Raw genomic sequence first — 20,070 nt, 5'->3', positions numbered from 1 at the left:
AACCATCACTTTGGAATCCTTAGTTTGTGTATGTGCATGATCTGTAAATCCTTACTATGGCTGATAAACTAACAAGAATTGCTATTGTGAACCATGATAAATGTAAGCCAAAGAAATGTCGCCAGGAATGCAAGAAGAGTTGCCCTGTAGTCCGAATGGGTAAGAAATGCAAGGTCACTTACGTACAACTATTTTTAAAAAAATGTAAAATCAGAACAGAAAAAAAAACCATTTAAAATATTTTTCAGCTATAAAGTCATATTTGTAAATAGTGTGTATTCAAGTAAATTGATTGATTTTTATTTTAAAATTGATTTTTATTTTAAAATTAAGAAATATGTGCTTACGATACCTAAATTCAGGATTGTTTGAGACCATTTACAGCGGTCCCCAACAGGAGTCCCCAACTTTCCGGGTTGGCGGCCCGGCACGGGGGGGGGGAAGAGGGGATGGTTTTGCATGACAGAAACATATGTACGTTCACACAGCTTCATTTGTGTGAGCAGCGGGCACACAAGCGCCTGCCGCTCGTGAGAGTGGCTGCAAGCACAAGTGCCTGCCACTCACACGAGAGGGGCTGAGAGCACAAGCGCCTACCGCTCACACAACAAGGGCTACAAGCGCAAGTGTGCACTACTCATGCAAGCCCCTGCACTCATGCAAGTAGGACTGCACACGCACACACACTCACCTGCCACTCGTATGGACTGGTTCTGAATGGCTGCAGCCTGGGGATTGGGGACCCCTGGTTTAGAAAATTATGTTTTGATCAGAGCTAATACTGCTCTGAATAATTCTTGTTCTTATTAATTTTTTTTATTCAGGAAAATTGTGCATAGAAGTCACATCACAATGCAAAATAGCATGGATTTCTGAAACATTATGTATTGGTTGCGGTATTTGTATTAAGGTATGGATCATTAATAATTGAAAAATACTTCTATATCTTTCAATTAGGACAGTTCAAGAATGGATGCTTTTCCTTTAACTTTTTCCCCTCGTTGGATGAGATGTCTTACTTTTTGTGCTGCTTCTTTGCTTGTCCTCCCAGACATTCAAAAGACTGGTGAAAGGCTTGGATTCTGCATAAATGTAAACCATAGTTCAATGTTACACAATGCTTTTTTACCTTTGTGGCTAGGTAACAGGTGATTTAACAGTTAGTGAAATTGATTTGTCCTTGATTAAGCAGCTGATGCTGTGGCTTAGGACTAATGGTTTTAATAAGCAGTCAGTAGCTTTCCAGGGAAATGAAGTTAAATTAAGAGCAGTTCTGCTGCTTTGCTTTTGTTTTTTTTAACCTTTTATGTGGACACAGAAGATCTTCATTCTGAAACCAAAGCAGCTATCTTTTTCTCACTCCATTCTTGGTGGTCGACTTTAATCTTCTTAGTGTTGAATGTTATGATAATGCAAAATTAAAAAACCAGAAAATATCAGCTAGGCAGTCACCTTGACTGTTTTATTTTTTTTTATTTTTATTTATTAAATTTATATACCGCCCTATCTCCCTTGCGGGACTCAGGGCGGTGAGATCATGCAAAAAGAAGTGGGTTGGCAAACAGTATTGGCTGTGGTTTACTATGTCATACTCATTTTATTTATTAAGTATAGGTAGTCCTCAACTGGCGACCATAATCGAGCCCATAATTATAGTTGTAAGTTGTTGTGGTTGTTAAGCAGGTTGCCACATGGCTGGACCTGATTTTATGACCTTTTTGTAGCAGTTAAGCAAACTCCATGGTTGTTAAGTGAACTGATTTTACCCAATGGGCATTTTTTGCTGGAAATGAGAAGTAAATACTTGAAACCAACAAAATATGTCAAAAACCACATCCACGTGACCTCACAATGCTGCAAACAGCCATAAAGGTGAACTGGTTGCCAAGTGCCCAAAATATGATCATGTGACTATTGCGGGTGCAGCTGTCGTAACTTCAAAATCAAGTCAAAAGTAGCTTTTGAGAAGACGTAACTTTGAATGATTGCTAAGCAACTGATTATAAATCAAGTCTAATCTGTAAGCATTTTTAATGTTAACAGTAAGCCATAGTTAATGTATCGTGTAAATGTAGCACATCTTCACACAACTTAACAAACAACAATTGAATCGGCCACTATTCACTGGGTTTATATATTGTACTGAGCTAATAAAACATGATTTACAAAACTATAAGTGCCTCAGTGAGAAACAATATGTTAAGTCAAACTCCCCAAAAGTTGGCACTATTTGTAACTTAGTTTGTGCTGAAAAGTGGGCTTGCATTTTAATATGGACTCCTGCTTTTTGAAGAAGATGCATTGTAATTTACATTCTACAATGCATTGTAGAATTTGAGCTTTTAATACTTGCTTCTTTGCCCTCCCCAACTATGTTGTTGTAATGTCTAAATCATTAAGACAATTATTTTATCATTAAATCCTGTATATTTTTGGTATACTGCTTTGAAAATGAAAAATAAATATAAGCTTTTCATTCTACTTCTGCAAGCAGCTTCAAGATAAATTTCATTTAATTTCTCCTTGTGGCCTATTATAGCTTCAATAAAATTTATTTATTCAATTTCTATAGCCACCTATGTCAGTCTATTATCAACTGCAAAATTATATCATCTTCATTATTTAAAAAGAGAACTGCAGGTAAAATGCTTTGCTCTATTAATATGATTGTAATCTTTTAAATGTATAAACTCATTTTATTTTACAGAAATGTCCTTTTGGAGCCTTGTCAATTGTTAATTTGCCTAGCAACCTGGAGAAAGAAACAACTCATAGATATTGTGCCAATGCCTTCAAACTTCACAGGTATCTCTCCACTACAGTTCTTAAAACTATAATTGTGAATGTGAAGTAATGTGGATGTATATTTTATTTGTGTCATTCTGTAAAGAAATATGGAAAAATTACTTTGTAGTGTAAGTACAACTTTGGGATAATTTATCAATATATTTATTAGATATCTTCTTCTTCTTCTGCCATATCCAATATCGGACGTTGGCGATCATGTTGGCGATCCTGTTTTTATCAGCAGCCGCACGAAAAAGTGCTGCTGAGTTTTGTCCAAATCAATCCCTTAGATTTTGAAGCCACAATGTTCTTCTTCTGCCTGGACCTCGTTTGCCTTCAATCTTTCCCTGGAGGATTAAATGGAGTATGCCGTATTTTTCTGGGTGTCGCATCACATGTCCAAAATATTCTAATTTTCGTTTTTTAATTGTTTTGATGATTTTTCTTGGCTTGAATACCTGGATTGAATTAATTAATTGGATTTTGATGATTCGTTGCCATATTGCCACATTTCTAAGAATGGTGGTAATTTTTGGAGACTATATGTATATGTTCTTTGTATGAAAGAATTATTCTCTTTCTATCTGAAGAAATATGACAACAATTAAACATAATTATTTTATAAGTTACCAGCTTTTGTATTATGATCAGCAGAATTTTAACTGCTTTGAGGCTTTCTGAAAGGATATCGCCAGCAAGCAGGTCAGCCTGTTACAAAGGAAGTTGTTTGTTTTCTCTTGTAGGTTAAATGAAATAGACAAATAGATTAAGGCTATGCACAGCAAATGAAGTTTTGTTAAAACTTGATAATTCTCCATTTCTTCTAGACTAATATGAATCATTATTTAACATAAATGTGGTAACTTTCATTATAAGTGCACATTTAGTTCTAAAGGTACTGAATAAACTGATGGAACTGGAAAATAAATAAATAATATTTTGTTTTTTATAATATTGTTTGCATTTTAATTACTTTATGAAGGTTGCCTATTCCTCGTCCTGGAGAAGTTCTGGGTTTGGTTGGAACAAATGGTATTGGAAAGTCAACTGCCTTGAAAATCTTAGCAGGAAAGCAGAAACCAAATCTTGGGAAATATGATGTATGTATAGTAACTATATAATGATCTAATAATTGCTTTAAAAAATTGTAAAGGGCATTGGGAATTGAAGGACAGAAGGAAGACCACTACCAAAGCAAAAGTCAGATAAGCAGGATTTGCCCATTTCAAGAATCTAATGTGAGGAAATATCTCAGTGATGCCCCTCCTAGTTTACATGAAGATAAAGCGAGGGAGGGATGAAGCAAATCCAGACTTGTAAGATTCTGATATTATAACTACAATAAAAATAGTATTGACCTACATGCCATTGGTTTCTTAGTCTGGTCTATCTTGTAGGGCTGACAATGATGCTCTTTTGAACTTGTGAGTGGATAGAAACTAGTAGAGCTTGAAAGTTTGCTGGTTAGTTTTCCCTTTAATTAAGACCCATTTAATTATATTTGTTCTCCCAAGTCTTTGATCTTTGTTAATGGCAGTTGGGCTTAGCTTTTCAATTTTGTACATCTTATCAAATTGACTTTACATGCTGATTTTTAAATATTCACTCTGTGATTTTGTGCTTTCATCATGTTTTATTATGACTTTAAATGCTTATGCCATAATTTCATACATGCATGATACCTAAAACATTTAATGTATTGAAATTTTACAAATATAAAATTGGGAAGCAACTATTTTTTTAAAAAAGCATCTGCTTTTTTATCTCTTTTTCTTTCATGTTATTTCCAAATCAGGTTTGCAATTCTTTGCTACCATTTTATATCTCCCATTTATTACCTTGCCTATGCAGCTTAAAGGTAATCCTCACTTAACGGCCATTAGTTCAGCAACTCTTCACAGATACAGTGGTGCTGAACAAATATTAAGTTATAGCTGGTCGTCAAGATTACAGTTGTTGCAGCATCCCCACAGTCACAAAAATCAAAATTTGGGTATTGACAGTCCACTTGCATTTATGATCGGAGTGTGTGCTTCAACTCCCCCTCTGCCTATTTCCTCCACTGTGTGTCTTGTCCTTTTGGCTGCCTTGCACTCCACTGCCTATCCCGTCAATCCCCACCATCCTAAGCTGACCTTCCCCACCTGCTAGCAACTGACTTGGACAGATCTGCCTCATCAAATGGAGGAGGAAGAAGATGATAAAGACAGTCAGGGGGTAGGACAGAGCAACCAAAAGGGCAAAAGTAACTGTGATTACTGAAACTTGCCATTGCAAAGCAGTGCAGTGATGAAATGTTTGATCCCATGACTGCATTATTTAGTGACCAATTTTCCGGTCCCAGTTAAGCTCATTAAGCAAAGACTACCTGTTTATGACAACTTAATTTGTACAGGTAGTTCTTGATTTACAACAGCAATTGGGACCAAAATTTCCATTGCTACATGATGCGGTTGTAAAGCATGATCCCATTGCTTAGCAATAGCAATCCTGTAGTACCAAGTTAGTGGAGAAGCTGGCAAGAAGTTACTTCTGTCCCAGAAGGTGTGTGAGTGAGTGAAGGAGGCATGACAAAGACTTGGTTTTGTATACGGGAGGTGCAGCAGGTTCAGAGATAAGTTTGCAAGGGGGCAGAAATGGCAGGAAAGGGTGCACTGGGCTATGCAAGTGGCCAATGCAGCACAATTTCAGAGGCTGGAAGAGGGTGCGCGGGTGACAACCCTCCTTTTCTGCTTTCCCAGTGAGTTTTTGAGGAAACCAATAGGGAAGGGCACAAATAGCAATCACATGATTGTAGTGTGTTGCAACTGGTCATAAGTGCAATCCAGTCACCAAGTGCCCAGATCACTATGACATGACCATGGGAGTAGTGTGATGGCCAAAACTTTGAGGGCCAGTCATAACTACCATTGGTTCAACGCTGTTAAAATTTCAAACGGTCATTAAATGATTGTAAGTCAAGGACTACATGTGGTTTGCTTGCATTGACAAAATGCCTGTGTAGCATTCATGAAGATAAAGTGGACATTCAGAATTATACTCCTAACACTTTAGTTAATGTTATCCCATATTTGCAAAATGAGATAAATCCTTGTTACTACTAGCATTTATATCTGTCTACAGAATTTAGAAACTCAATTTTCTGTGATATAATTTGTAAGTATTCAGTAGATTAATATTCTTATATGTGTGAATTGATATCAGAATACATTTCTTTAAGAAGTTAACTGTTAGGAATATATGATGATCTTTCTACCTGTGATCGATATACAAAAGATGGGCTGACTTATATGTCTTGTAGATTAATTCCTTCTGAACAATTGCTAAAAGTTAAAAAAAAAACAGCTAGTCACTTCTACGATCTAAAATATACTATGGGGGTGGCCAATTGCTGCAATATCTGTTTTATGGAACCAGCAGTATTAATCTGAAAGGTATCACCATTTTGTCAGGACTTGGAGTATATAATCAAAGTAACCATTTGAAGTTTTATTTTCTGAACCATGGCTTTATTCCCATAAGCCTTTATTTAAATATTTTGTTTAGGACCCACCTGATTGGCAAGAAATCCTGACATATTTTCGAGGGTCTGAGTTGCAGAACTACTTCACAAAAATTCTGGAAGATGATCTCAAGGCTATCATTAAACCCCAGTATGTGGACCAGATCCCAAAAGCTGCCAAAGTGAGTAATCACATATGCAATGCTTGACGTGGGGAAGAAAGGGCTAACAGATCTGTTATGGGAATAAGAAAATTTTTCAAAGCTTCATGAAAGATTTAACCCCACTTATGTTTGTAGCAGGCTTCAGTTTTATATAGTTTCTCCTGTGGTTTAAAAAAAAACCAACTTGGTTGTTGTCTTATGACAGGGAACAGTGGGCTCAATACTGGACCGGAAGGATGAAACCGGTACTCAGACCATTGTATGTAAACAGCTTGGTAGGTGGTATTTTCATCACAAATTATTTTGGGAATGTTTACACAATCACTTAATACTTTTAAAGCATTCTATTTCTGTTTAAAATAAAGTACATTAGCTGCGAATGAAATATTGTAGAGTATGTGTAAAATTTGTATCTACCCTCTGTTGGTCAAAGTTGCCATTTGTTTACTTAGAACCAATCTTGAGTTCAATGTTCAGACTGAACTACAACTGCTCCTTATAGCTCTACCAAAGTGAATTCTTGTGTTTCTGAACTCTGTTTTGCCTATCTTGGTTTACTAACTCATGTCCAGGCAGTCTTAAATTTCCAGGAACCACTTCAAATCAAATCTTCTATATCTCTAAGCTGAAAATTAAATTAAAATATCCAGTTAAAAATTTCTCATATTCCACAAAATTGAGGTTTGAAGGAGACTTTCTGGAATTGTGAGATCTTGAAGGAGAAAAAACAGAAAGAAAAAATAAATCAAGAAAAATAGACTTTCTTTTACCAGCAAGAATTTCTATTTAGGATTCAGTTTCTTCTACATGTTAAAAATAAATGCAATGGACCTAACCAGGGATCATTTCTAGCTTCTTCCTTGAAGGGAATAGTGAAACACTTAGATAGATGGGAAATTTTGTAGGCATGAACAGCAGTTATTTTAGGGAATTTCATAGAAATTAATGTTTTTATATTGTCATCTTCATATTTACCATTTGGTGATATATATTTTGCTATTTTAAAAAAACTATAGATTTATCTCATCTGAGAGAACGAAATGTTGAAGATCTATCAGGAGGAGAACTTCAAAGATTTGCCTGTGCTGTTGTTTGCATTCAAAAAGCTGATATGTATGTATTTTCAATCAAATATTTTGGTAATATTACTCTTGTCAGAATATTTTCATTGTTGTTAGAATGAAGAGCTATGTCCTGGGGTTATGATATTAATTGAATAAGAGTTGTGACAGCTTCTTCAATATTGCTCGTATATAGATAGTCTCAGTTAAAGACCACTCATTCAGGAACCATTTGAAGTTAAAACTGCACTTTATTATTTATTTGGCATCTGATGAGAATAAGACAGAAGAGAAGTAAACATACAACTACGCTGAATGAGTGATACTTGCAACTGGTCCTTGAAGTTCTGGCAATCCCAGCACCCTTGCGGTCATGTTATTATAATCTAGGTGCTTGGCAATTGACTCACACTTATGATGGTTGTACTGTCTTACGATCATGTGATCATCATTTGCACCTTTCTCTGCCAGTTTTTCACAAGCAAAATCAGTGGGGAAGGGAGACTGTAGGTTGCTCGTGCCTCTTTTTCCCCTGAGGAGCTCCACTATGGAGTATACAATCTCAGGATCTTGTACTTTGTAGTGTACACTTGGGCTGCAATACTCCCTCTCCTCTGTAGCCACACTCATAAACATTTTGCTGAAAATGAATTAGTAATTTTGAGATTTATTGCACAAAAAGGTTTATTTATGGGAAGAGGGGAACTCAGTATATAATTGGGGAGTGTGGAAATGTTAATTATGTTTTTAACTGCTGCACGGAATATTGGAACTCGCATTTATAGATTCTTTTTTCTACTTTTCCTTTTTATGTTTCTGTAGCTTTCTTTAATTTTAGGTAAACAAAATAATAAAAATTATATTTAAAAAATACCCCCAAAAAATCACAGTTCCAAGGGAATAATAGTGGGAAAGGGATATACATCCGACTCCTCATTCTCAAAGCAATAAACCATTCTAAGAATCAAAATATTAAATTAAGATTCGTGTGACCCACAAAGTTGTAACTTGTGAAACCTATGTGCATGCTCAAAACATCTTTGACTGAGTTTTGTGGAGTATTTTTGTCCTCTCTATTGTTTACATTTTACCTAACCATACTCAGATCTATTTGTTTGACATCCTTTCATTGTTTACGGTAATTAATCATGTATTTTTTAGGGGAAAATGTTTTTTTTAGCACTGATGAATGCCTGACTTTTCTTTTCTTTGGATAGCTTCATGTTTGATGAACCTTCCAGCTACCTGGATGTTAAGCAGCGTCTGAAGGCTGCTGTTACTATTCGATCTCTAATAAATCCAGACAGGTAAGACATTTGTAAATGGACTCCTAAAATGATGTGGGTTGCAGGCTTTTTTTTAAAAAAATCCTTTTCAGAATAAAACTCCTTGAACTATTTCTGCTCCTTTTTTGTTTTTGTTTCTTTGACATTATCTGTAACTTTTAACTCTTACCTCGGTGAGTATTATGTCCTTTTACAAATAAATGGAGGTAAAAAATTCTCAAAGTAATGTTTTGTAAAATGATGTTGATAAACCCTGTAGGATAGAAAATGATACTCACACATTTATTTTGCACAAGTAAAATATTGTACCATCTTGTTATCTTTACTGAAACATATGAAGAAAAGCTTAATTCAAATCTCTGAACTTTTGGTTCTTTACCTTTTTATGTTTCAGATATATTATTGTCGTAGAGCATGACCTGAGTGTCTTAGATTATCTCTCTGATTTTATCTGCTGCTTGTACGGTGTGCCAAGTGCTTATGGCGTCGTCACAATGCCTTTCAGTGTAAGAGAAGGTAATTGTTATTTAGACTATTCCTTTCATCTGTCCTGAATATTTTTTACAAAAACCATGATGCAATAAATACATTGACATCTATAAAACATACAAGCACTGTATGCCTGTATCCAGTGCTTTTTTTGTAAAAAAAAAAAAAAAAGGTGCCGGAACTCACACACGTCATACAACTCGCCTTGCCTACCCTACAAGGTTCCATCCAAAAAAGGTGCCGGAATTCCATTCTGGGCGTTCTATGACAGAAAAAAGGCCTGCCTGTATCCTAGGAAATGTGTTCTTATAAATGAAGGATAAAATACTTCTCACACATACTGTAATAGAGGTCAACTGCTATCAGCCTACTGGTTTGGATTACTTCTGACTGAATTGAGAACACAGGCTTGGAGAAAACTGATATAGTGATTAGATAAATTATGAAAATTAATTATTGCCTCTTGCCCTTACCATGCATATGAAATGGTAGCTATAACTGTATAGTTCAGTTTTTCCTTTCCTCACTGTTTCAGTAAAAGCTTACATGATATGTGCACTTCAAAATGAAGAGCTTGCTGCACCATATTGAAAATATCCCAGAAGGGGGATAAAATGCTCTTATGATAGATTTTGCCCTATCTTTATGTATCCAAATGTTTGCTGTTTGCTTACCAATAAAAACCTTATATTACAGAACCATCTCATTTCCAAAACAGCAGAACTTTTATGTTTACAGGTAGTCCTCAGCTTACACAGTTCATTTAGTGACTGTTCAAAGTTAAAACGGCACTGAAAAGGTGACTTATGACCATTTTTCACACTTATGACTGTTGCAGCATCCCCCGTGGTCATACAATCAAAATTCAGATTCTTAGCAACTGTCTCATATTTATGACGGTTGCAGTGTTCCAGGGTCATGTGTGACCTTCTGATGAGAAAAGTCAATGGGGAAGCCAGATTCATTTAACAACCAGGTTACTAACTTAACAACTGCAGTGATTCACTTAACAACTGTAGCAAGAAAGGTCGTAAAATAGGGCAAAACTCACTTAACAAGTGTCTCACTTAGCAACAGACGTTTTGGGCTCAATTGTAGTTGTAAGTCGAGGTCTACCTGTATGTATAAACTGGATCTTTCAGGATATTTCTTTAGATGTACACATTTCCAATGAATACATTTAAAAATATTTGCAGAATTAACAAATGATTCTGATTTGCCTGTAGATCTCTCCTTGCAAGTCTGTTCAGTTCAGGCTTTTATTATTTGATTTGTTTTGCCAGATCAAAATTACTATATTTGGAAGGCTAAGGAGGAATTAATGATGACTCCTAAGTTAGTAGCACTCTCATCCTATTTTTTTAGCAGAAAATTGATTAAATTAATATTAGGTATTTATGCAACTTATGGAATAATAAGCGTTAGTATTGTGCCCTGGAAAATCAGTAGCAGGATGCTTTAGTAAAGTGAAATTCATTTTCTATTGTCTTAGAATCAAATTAACACGAAGAAAAAAGTGTTTTATATCCAGTGGACACATCAGAGAATATTTAGTAAAATTTATTTGCACTTCCCTTGCTGGCAGATTAGAATAGTAATTAATATGGTTTGGACATGTCTTATTACCATATTTTCAATTCAAAGCAGCAGAAGTGTAACTTCTGGGGAAGAAATGGTGAACTGAATATGGCCCCACTAAAAGCTGAGCTGACAAATTCAGTGGAATGAAGAGCAAATAGATCTGCTCTTCATAATTCTTCTCTGGACAAGGAGAGGACTTGAGATCGCCCACAAGTGCTCCAAACAGTTGTTGTTTGGAGACCTGAAGACAGGGGTCTCTGGTGGGTTCAGAGCTTTTGGAGATAAGAGAATACCCATCTTTCTCAAACAATAATCAGTGCCTTTAAAAGGACATAAAGTTCACATACTTCCTTTTCTAATCACTTCCAGAAATTGCTTGTTGGGTACTAGGAACTTTTGGAACAAAAAGTTTGGAAACACCAGATGAATTTTTTTTCAATCCTTAGCAAAAGGAGTTTAAATATAAGTTTAAGGATTTCAAAAATGTTTCTTGAATAAACAGCAAAAAAGTGATTAGAACTTTGATTTTGGAAAGTTACAAATGGACTAAATGTCCACATGGATTTGAAATAAGATTTTGGAATTAATTATAAAGAATCCTCCTTTTGAGAATATGCCTTTGTTTTGAATTCTGTTTTAAAAAATGATAGGATGGGATTTTGAAGGTTGGACACCAGAAGGAAATTACAGTTAAAGAAGAATCCTTAAATTCAACTTACAAATAAAAACGAAGCAAAATATGTTAACATTAGAGATAATAAGGATATATTTGAACAATGGACCTCAACATTAGTTTTAAAGAGTGTCTGCCCCTATAGATAATGTGTTTAAACGATGTTATAGAAGAGGAACAAATTTTACCTAACAAAATTGAGAGTGATCAGAAAGTGAATTTGAAAATGGCAAGCTATAAGAATGACAGAAAAAGATGCTGCACTGGTCATACAAAAGAAACTGACTGAAGTCTTAATAATTAAAAGAGATGTACAAATAACAAACCAAGACAGTGATCTGGATAATTTTCCCATATGAGATTTACAAAAAAAGGCTTGTTAAAGCTTTGAAGGATATTGTGAGAAGGGACAAAGAAAAAAATCAAAAGAAAACAAGTTCAAGGATGTTATTTGAAGGGACTAAAGATCAAGATTGCTAAAAGTAAAATGAAATAATATAGAGTTGTTTGGGGTTTTTTTTATCAAGGTTATAGTGTGTTGTTATCCCTGGTAACTTAAAGGACCTTTGTTTAAAGATTAGTTTATGGATAAGAAATGGGATATAGAGGAAGAGATCATTTGTTGTTTTTTTAAGAGAAGATGATAAGTTACTAAAATTGTTTTTATTTGTTGTGATGAAGGATGAAGTCATTTCTTCATATATATTTTCTTTACTATATTCTTACTTTTTATTTTCTGCCCCTTCTATTTTTTCTTTTTATTTTTCTACCTTGTTTTAGTTTTGTTTGTTTCAGTTGTAACTTTTAATAAAATTACTATAAAAACAGGATTATTAGTATGATTCTGGATTAATCACTATATTAAATACGCATAGACTGTTGGCTAAACTCCTAGTATTTGATCAAGACACTGAGAATTTTGGGACTATTTTTTAAATCTATTGTGACAATTTCACAATAATACTAACTAAAGCTTCTTTTCTTACAGGCATAAATATTTTCTTAGATGGTTATGTCCCAACAGAAAACTTAAGGTTCCGAGATGCATCATTAGTTTTTAAAGTGGCAGAGACAGCTAACGAAGAAGAAGTTAAAAAGATGTGTATGTATAAATATCCTGGAATGAAAAAAAAGATGGGAGAGTTTGAGCTGTCTATTGTAGCTGGAGAATTCACTGACTCTGAGATTATGGTGATGTTAGGAGAAAATGGTGAGTTTCAGTTAAAAAAAATAAATGTCTGAGTTTTCATGAGAGGGCTCTGTGTGCTTCTGATCTTATTTAAATGATATTTAGGGTTGTGTATTACTTCCAGTAGTTCTTTAAAGTGACTTTTTCCTTACTGTGGAGAGATGTGTAATGTAACCATCTCCAAGGTAGTCTGTTTGAAGAATAGACCTCTAGATTGCTTCACTTGGACCGACTGGACAAATCCTGTCACGGTGATTGAAGCAAAATCGTAAAAGGTCACCTGAGGTGACTTTGATTATGCAGCTCCTGAAGAGTTTGACAGTCCTTGTGATTGCTAAGCCAACTACCTTTTTATTAGATTTGTGCCCCTCTGAAATGATGTGGCTGGATCTGTGCGGTAGTGTCTGGTTTATTAGGGAGCTGGAAGTTCCACCTACCTTGAAGGAGGCAATGTGGTATGCCCTCTCTTCAGAAAACAGTCACTTGATCCCACGGTCCAGTTGTTGTCCAGTTTCTAGCTTCCTACTTTTATGCTGAGACAGCATTGGTTCTGTTTGTTGATCATTTCTGGAGGAGCTGGGTTGGAGGTAGTGCAATAGAACTGGTTCTTTTCGATTATTCTGTGGTTTTCAGTACCATTCTCTATAGTTTATTTCAGGATTGTTTATAAGGATTAGGAGTGGTGGCCCTGTGTCATGGTAGTTGTTTCTCCATGGTCAGGTCCAGTCAGTGTGGACAGTGAGGCAGTGATTGAGTTTGAGGCATCTGATATATGAGATGCTTCAAGATGCAATGCTTTGGCCCTCCTGTTTTAGCATTTACATGAATAAGTGGATAGGGCTCTATCAGTTTAGGACAGTATATTTACTGTCTGAAGACACTGCAATTCTGCAGAGCAACAGACTATAACAAATTTTATGTGCTTTGTAAGATAGACATCATCAATACTACTGATTTTTAAATAATTTTTTTCTATGTTTTAGGAACTGGAAAAACAACATTCATTCGGATGCTTGCAGGGCGACTTATCCCAGATGATAAAAGTAATGTTTATTTACTGATTCAGCATACATTTAAAAAATAATTTTCCATAACTTAGATGACATATAGTATATCTCTTTCAGGTGAAGTACCTGTTTTAAATGTTAGCTATAAGCCACAGAAGATCAGTCCAAAATCTACCGTAAGCTGCTTCCTTTTTTTTATTGTGCTATCCATTAATCAGAGGTAGTAGGCATTTGATTTGGAAATAGATATATGCACAAGTTTATATCAATGAATGGAACATTTCAGGAAAACTAGACCACATCCCAAGGACCATGAATCTCTCAATATTCTGGAACACTGATTTTTAGAAAATGTTTGCATCACTGCAGAAATGAACTGGTCAGCATGGTCTAGCAGTAACATGGAATGTTCCGGAGTTCAACCTTAGGAATATTTTCACATACATAGCTTGGGTTCTACAATCTAGCCTGCCTTTCTTTTGTGTAAGTCCTGGAAATGACTTCAGCATATACGTATGGGTTTTTAAACTTTTTTAGAACTTTGAAGGTAAGAATAGGGGCAGAAGTCTTCTGGAAGATTAAACCGGTCCTGTCTTTATTTCAGAATTTTTGATAGCCCCAAATGGCTGGCATTTCACATTTCTGAGATGACATGGCTATTTTATGGTATTTGAAGAATAGAGATAGGGAAGTTTGCCTCCTGTTCCTATTCCACCTGATAGTCACTAAATAGATGTTACATGGTTATGGACTGTGCACCCTAACAGAAGTAGTAGAAATAACTATAGTAAACGCAGTTCAGTGTATCTAATTCTAAATATGAATTAATTTGAATAGGGAAGTGTTCGTCAGCTACTTCATGAGAAGATCAGAGATGCCTACACACATCCACAGTTTGTGACTGATGTAATGAAGCCTTTGCAGATTGAAAATATCATTGATCAAGAGGTATTATTCTTGTGTTACTGTGGTTAGTTTCTGTGAAACTTCCCTAATTTGCCAGCTAAACTTTTAAAAACCTGATTCTGCATTAGGTGCAAACTCTATCTGGTGGTGAGTTGCAGAGAGTTGCTCTTGCTCTTTGTCTCGGAAAGCCTGCTGATGTCTACCTAATTGATGAACCTTCCGCCTACCTGGACTCAGAGCAACGTCTGATGGCTGCCAGAGTTGTCAAACGGTAAGCTAACACTAGAGCAGGCAGAGAAAAACATCTAGTACAGTGATGGCGAACCTTTTAGAGACCGAGTGCCCAAACTGCAACCCCAAACCCACTTATGCATCGTCAGGTGCTGGGTAGGTGTGGCCCATTGGGTGGGCGTGGCTACGGTGGTAACGGCAGACTGGGTGGGACTAAAAAGTGCAATCAATCAATTCCAACCTTGCAAGATCTTTTTTTTTCTGTGAGAAGTTGAAATTGACTGATTGAACCTTTTTTTTTGTACACGGCGGCGAGGCCTAAAGCGAAAAGGTTTCATAAAACCCAGCTGAAGGCCTAGGACTCAGGCGACGGCACGCGTGCCCACAGAGAGGGCTCTGAGTGCCGCCTCTGGCACCCGTGCCATAGGTTCGCCACCACTGATCTAGTATCTGAAAGTGATTGAAATTTATGAAAGCTCTGATTGCAAAAAAAATAATAAAATCTGTTCTATTTCAGTTTCATTCTTCATGCTAAAAAAACTGCTTTTGTGGTAGAGCATGACTTTATAATGGCCACCTACCTAGCAGATCGTGTCATTGTCTTTGATGGAATACCATCCAGGTGCACGGTGGCAAACAGGTAAGAAGCAGGATGGATAGAAAAAAAAAAGAGCCACTTATGCTATAATGAATTATTTATGCATTCTTGTCTTACTCTTAGCCCCAGGAAGCAGGCAGTGTTAAAACACTTCTGAAATCTTGGCAAGAAAACTGCAGGAAGTTGTACATGCAGTCACCAGGAGTCAGTGCTGACCCTACTGTGTGTGTGTGTGCGCGCACACATAATTACCATATACATTATAAGGTCAAGAAAAGGTTGACATTGATGGGGACAAATGAAATTAAAGGACTACATTTTTCTATAGTTTTATGGCTATGAAATTAATCAACAGACATTCTGATTTCAGTGTTTCTATGCATAGATTCAAGAGTGGGTATTTTTAAGGAATATATGGATTAACTCTTACAGTTTACATAAAAGCTATTTATAATGAGTTAGAAGGAGAAAAAGAGTTTGTGTATGATATATATGTGTGCAAATATGAGATGGGGGGGTCGGATTGCAGATAGTCCTCAATGTACGACTGATCACAGTTATGACAAACCCCACAAAAACTACTTACGACTCAGTCCCAAAATTAGGACCATTGCAGCGCCCCTGCGATGGATCACCTTACAACAGACTGCAGAGATACTGCAGTTCCCCCCTGCCTATCTTCCCCCCCCATATCCTCCATCTATTCCTTGCAAGCCTTAGACCCACTTCCCACCCTACTGGGCCCCACACCCTCCTCTTCACTTACCTTTTGAAGATCTCCAGAGCTTGGGTTAACATTGAACTGTGGCCACTTGGAAAATGGCAGCTGCTTCTGGAATTGTGCCATAGGCCCGAGCAGCTAGAAACCCAAAAAAGTCAATGAAAAAGAGAAATAAAAAGCACTGTGAGCTTATGTAAGGGAAACATAGCAAGCTGTTCCATTGCTGGGCTGCTTGATTCCAGAAGAGGCTGCCATTTTCAGCACAGCCACATTGAATTATGGCAGCCACTTCCAGGTCATGCCACACAGCCCAGCAACAGATCAACTTGCCCTCTTTCCCTAACTGGAGCTCCATAGATTTAAAGTAAGTGGTGATGGGAGATGCATGATGAGGAAGAGGGTGGAGCGTGTGGGGACCCCAAGGGATGTGAAGAGGAGCACAGGGTGCTTCAAGGGTGGGATACACTTTGGGAGGTTTGGGCACCACCAACACTTGGCCTGGCCTCCCAGGGCCTACCTTGAGACTCTGAGGCATCCCAGGCTCCGCATAATGACTCGCATCTGGGAAACCAGAGAAGGGGAGTCGTGAGGCAATCAGGAGGCCGTTCCATTAGCAGCTGTCACGACTTCCAACCAAAATGGACAGGTTCCATTATAGTTATGAGTTGAGGACTCTCAGTAGTGTTTAAGTCAAAACCATGTCCATCTTCTAATTGCAGTTGCAGTAGTTAGAATTTCACAATGTTTGCAGTGTTACATGGCTGAACTCTCAGTTGAAAGAACATGATTTTAGATTGAGGTCAGTCTAGGGCAGGGCTTTTCAACCAGTGCTACAGGTACCACCTGTGGTACATTGGCACCTGGCAGGTGGTACGCGACCATCCTAGAAAAGTAGCGGGGGAGGGGAATGAGCTGAACCGGTGGCAGCACCGCACAAACCTGAGTAAGAGATGGCTGGAGCTGCAGGGCTGTCAGGGCTCGGCGGAAGCACCAGGATCAGCGCCAGGCTCCAGCTGGAGCTCGGCGCTAATCCTGGCGCTTCTGAGCCCAGAAGAAGCGCCAATCAGCTGGAATGTTGCAGCCTCTCCAGGGTCTTGTGATTTACATTCAGATGCTTGGCAACTGATTCATATTTATGACGGTCACAGTGTCCCAGGGTCATGTGAAGTGACCAAAACCTGCTGCAACCACCCAGCAGGCGGGGGGAATAAAAACCAAACACCACCCCACCCCTGCTGCCAATCCTCAACAGAAATGCTCACAACAATGAAAACCTCGGATAGGAGGAAGAGCGCGGCCGGGTGGGCAGGCAGGTGTCTTGCTCAGCTGTGGCTTGGGGGGGCACTTTTTTCAGTGCCATTGTAACTTCGAACAGTCACTAAGCAAACTGTTGTAAGTCCAGGACTACCTGTACTTTATCACTTTTTTCCTTTGGGGGGGGTCATCACATTTTTGACACCTTGCTAGGCAACTGGTGGTACTTGGATGTTGCCATATCCTAAAAGTGGTACAATGGGTGAACAGGTTGAAAAGCCCTGGTCTAGGGATCTGCTGCTAAGAAGAGAGATTAAGTGTCAGGTCCGATATGGGGATACTCAAGAGGATGCGTTTGTGTGGATTTCAATCTCCTCTGAAGAAAGGCATTATTGAAAAGCCCCAAAGGTGCTTTTTCAAGAGGCAATTGGACTTTCGTTATTTTTCCTTGAAGACATTTCACTTCTCATCCAAGAAACTTCTTGGATGAGAAGCAAAGCATCTTCAAGGAAAAACAAAGTCCAGTTCCCTCTTGAAAAAGCACTTTTTGGACAACCACGATCTGGATGATTGAGAATTTCCATAGACATTCTTGAAAAGGGAAGTTAAATCTTTTGCCCATTGCCTTTGAAATTAATAATCATAAGGTGAACACTCTTCTGTATTAAGGTGAACACTCTTCTGTATTAAGCAAAGATGTTGTCAGAGGATTATAGGAATGCTATTTCGGGTATTAGAGTGATTGTATTAGATGGGTATTTGGCTGCCATTGTGTAGATTAGAGCGAAGTGCTCGCTGCTTGACTTCAACCATGTTTTTCTGTGGTTCCGTCATAAACAGAATAGGAGGAGAGTTGACAGTAAGCCATTTCCCTCTCTCAAAAAAAGAATTTGACTAGAATAAACTGAGCTAAAGTTGTCTCAGAGTGTTTTAATTTACATTCAATTAGCAGATTCTCATTTCCTAACTGTAGGAAAAGGAATACAGTTGCCTTTGATGGAAGAGCACAGAGCATATTTCTTAGTACTTAGACTAAATGGATTCTAATGCAGATGTATCTTTATAAGAACAGAGCTGAGCACCACAAAGGAAGTTTAGTACACTTAAGTAATTTGTTGCTGGGAAACAGATGTAGCCTTTGTAGTTTGCAAATTAAACCGTTACATTGTTTGGGCATGTTTGGGCACAAATTGGAAGGTCGCTGATTTGGTATTTCCACAAAGTGGAAGATGTTGGCTAGATGTTGAAAAGGCTTTAATGCCAGTACTTACACTAATTGGAACTATGGAAAATTATTTTCCACTCCTTTCTTTCAAGGTTTGGGAGGTAGTTATTTTCTAATCTTTGTGTAAGAAATATTTGAATTTTATTACAGCTCACATGCCTCTCTGCCAGCCCTGCAACTGATTTCACATCTTTGCACTTGGACCATTTTTTATTTTTGTCTCCAGTAGTGGCAATTAAGGAAGGGGGTGGTTGCTTCCTATATTATGTCTAGGGACAGGAAAGATCTCCAAAGTCCCATTTTAACTAGGCTGGAAAAGCTCTGCAGGTACATTTGGAAGCTGTGTAAAACCAATTCAAAACAGAATTTTACACGCCTAAACAAAATTGGGCTGGCTGGCTGGCTTATGTGTGCAAGTATTCTTTTCTTCTTACCTCCTTTTCCCCCATAGTTCATATCTCAGGTATGCATTGCCCCTAAATAGTTGCCAGCACAATAGATTACTGCTCGACTATAGCAAAATGCCTTACTGATGAATCCAGTTATGTGTGCTTATTATGCCCAATTATGTGTACATAAATACTACGTAGTGTAAGTAGCAAACTGTAGATGGCTTTCATTTAATTAGAAAAACATTATTGTCTAAAAATGTAATAATTGTTGCCAATCTTCTTTACAGTCCTCAAACTCTTCTGGCTGGTATGAATAAGTTTTTGTCTCAGCTGGAAATTACTTTCAGAAGAGATCCAAACAACTATAGACCAAGAATAAACAAAGTAAATTCAATCAAGGTAGGAATAGCCATGAGAAATTTTGTTTTTTTTTCTCATACATATACCATCTGCAAAATGTTGGGTGGTGGTACTGGAGGGGTTTTCTGTAGTCATGAATGAAATAAGCTCATTAATACTGTTTTTCCCTCCCTAGGACGTGGAACAGAAGAAAAGTGGAAACTACTTTTTCTTGGACGATTAAATGAAAAATAGTGCATTGATTTAGAACAATGAAAACTTTTGTTACATAAAATACAATCAGGTTTTAAAATATAATGCTCATTCCAGTGGTTAAAAAGAGTAAAAATGATGCTCTTTATATAACATTTACTGCCTAAAAGCAGTGTTAGAGTACCAATTTTTGTGCCCGATAAGGCCATCTTTTGGATGTAATATTTCAAAACAAAAACAGCCGATGTCATAGAAAGAGACTGTGTGTTTTTCACTGTGGATTTTGGTTCAAATATAACTTATTAACATACCAAATGCTGGCATGTTTCCAATTTTAAGTTTTGTCGCTGTTTTCTGTACAGGATGGTTTACAACAAAGGTCTTGATACAAATTACTATCATAAAACCTCTACAAAACAAGAGGTTCATAAATAAATGCCCATATAAATCTA

The 20,070-nt window shown here is 37.2% G+C and overlaps 1 protein-coding gene across 1 annotated transcript; it reads left to right on the top strand.

Annotated features, from left to right (window-relative positions):
* On the top strand, positions 1-20,070 carry ABCE1 (ATP binding cassette subfamily E member 1). Its single transcript, XM_015814512.1, has 17 exons — positions 1-159; positions 825-910; positions 2,708-2,805; positions 3,770-3,887; positions 6,334-6,471; positions 6,659-6,728; positions 7,470-7,566; positions 8,732-8,821; positions 9,195-9,316; positions 12,532-12,753; positions 13,716-13,775; positions 13,857-13,915; positions 14,577-14,687; positions 14,774-14,916; positions 15,394-15,516; positions 19,354-19,465; positions 19,602-20,070. The coding sequence occupies exons 1-17, from the start codon at positions 57-59 to the stop codon at positions 19,647-19,649; spliced, it is 1,800 nt and encodes a 599-aa protein (XP_015669998.1). The 5' UTR covers positions 1-56; the 3' UTR covers positions 19,650-20,070.

This window comes from Protobothrops mucrosquamatus, unplaced genomic scaffold (assembly GCF_001527695.2).
Source record: "Protobothrops mucrosquamatus isolate PMUCROS unplaced genomic scaffold, P.Mucros_1.0 scaffold259, whole genome shotgun sequence".
NCBI classification, from domain to species: domain Eukaryota; kingdom Metazoa; phylum Chordata; class Lepidosauria; order Squamata; family Viperidae; genus Protobothrops; species Protobothrops mucrosquamatus.
The sequence above is the reverse complement of the archived record's forward strand: the minus strand, read 5'-3'. Positions and strand labels throughout refer to the sequence as shown.

Coding starts and splice junctions, on each gene's coding strand:
- ABCE1 (XM_015814512.1), top strand. CDS start 57: ATGGCTGATAAACTAACAAGAATTGCTATTGTGAACCATGATAAATGT. Junction 2,806..3,769: donor AATGCCTTCAAACTTCACAG/GTATCTCTCCAC, acceptor TACTTTATGAAG/GTTGCCTATTCCTCGTCCTG. Junction 6,472..6,658: donor AGATCCCAAAAGCTGCCAAA/GTGAGTAATCAC, acceptor GTCTTATGACAG/GGAACAGTGGGCTCAATACT.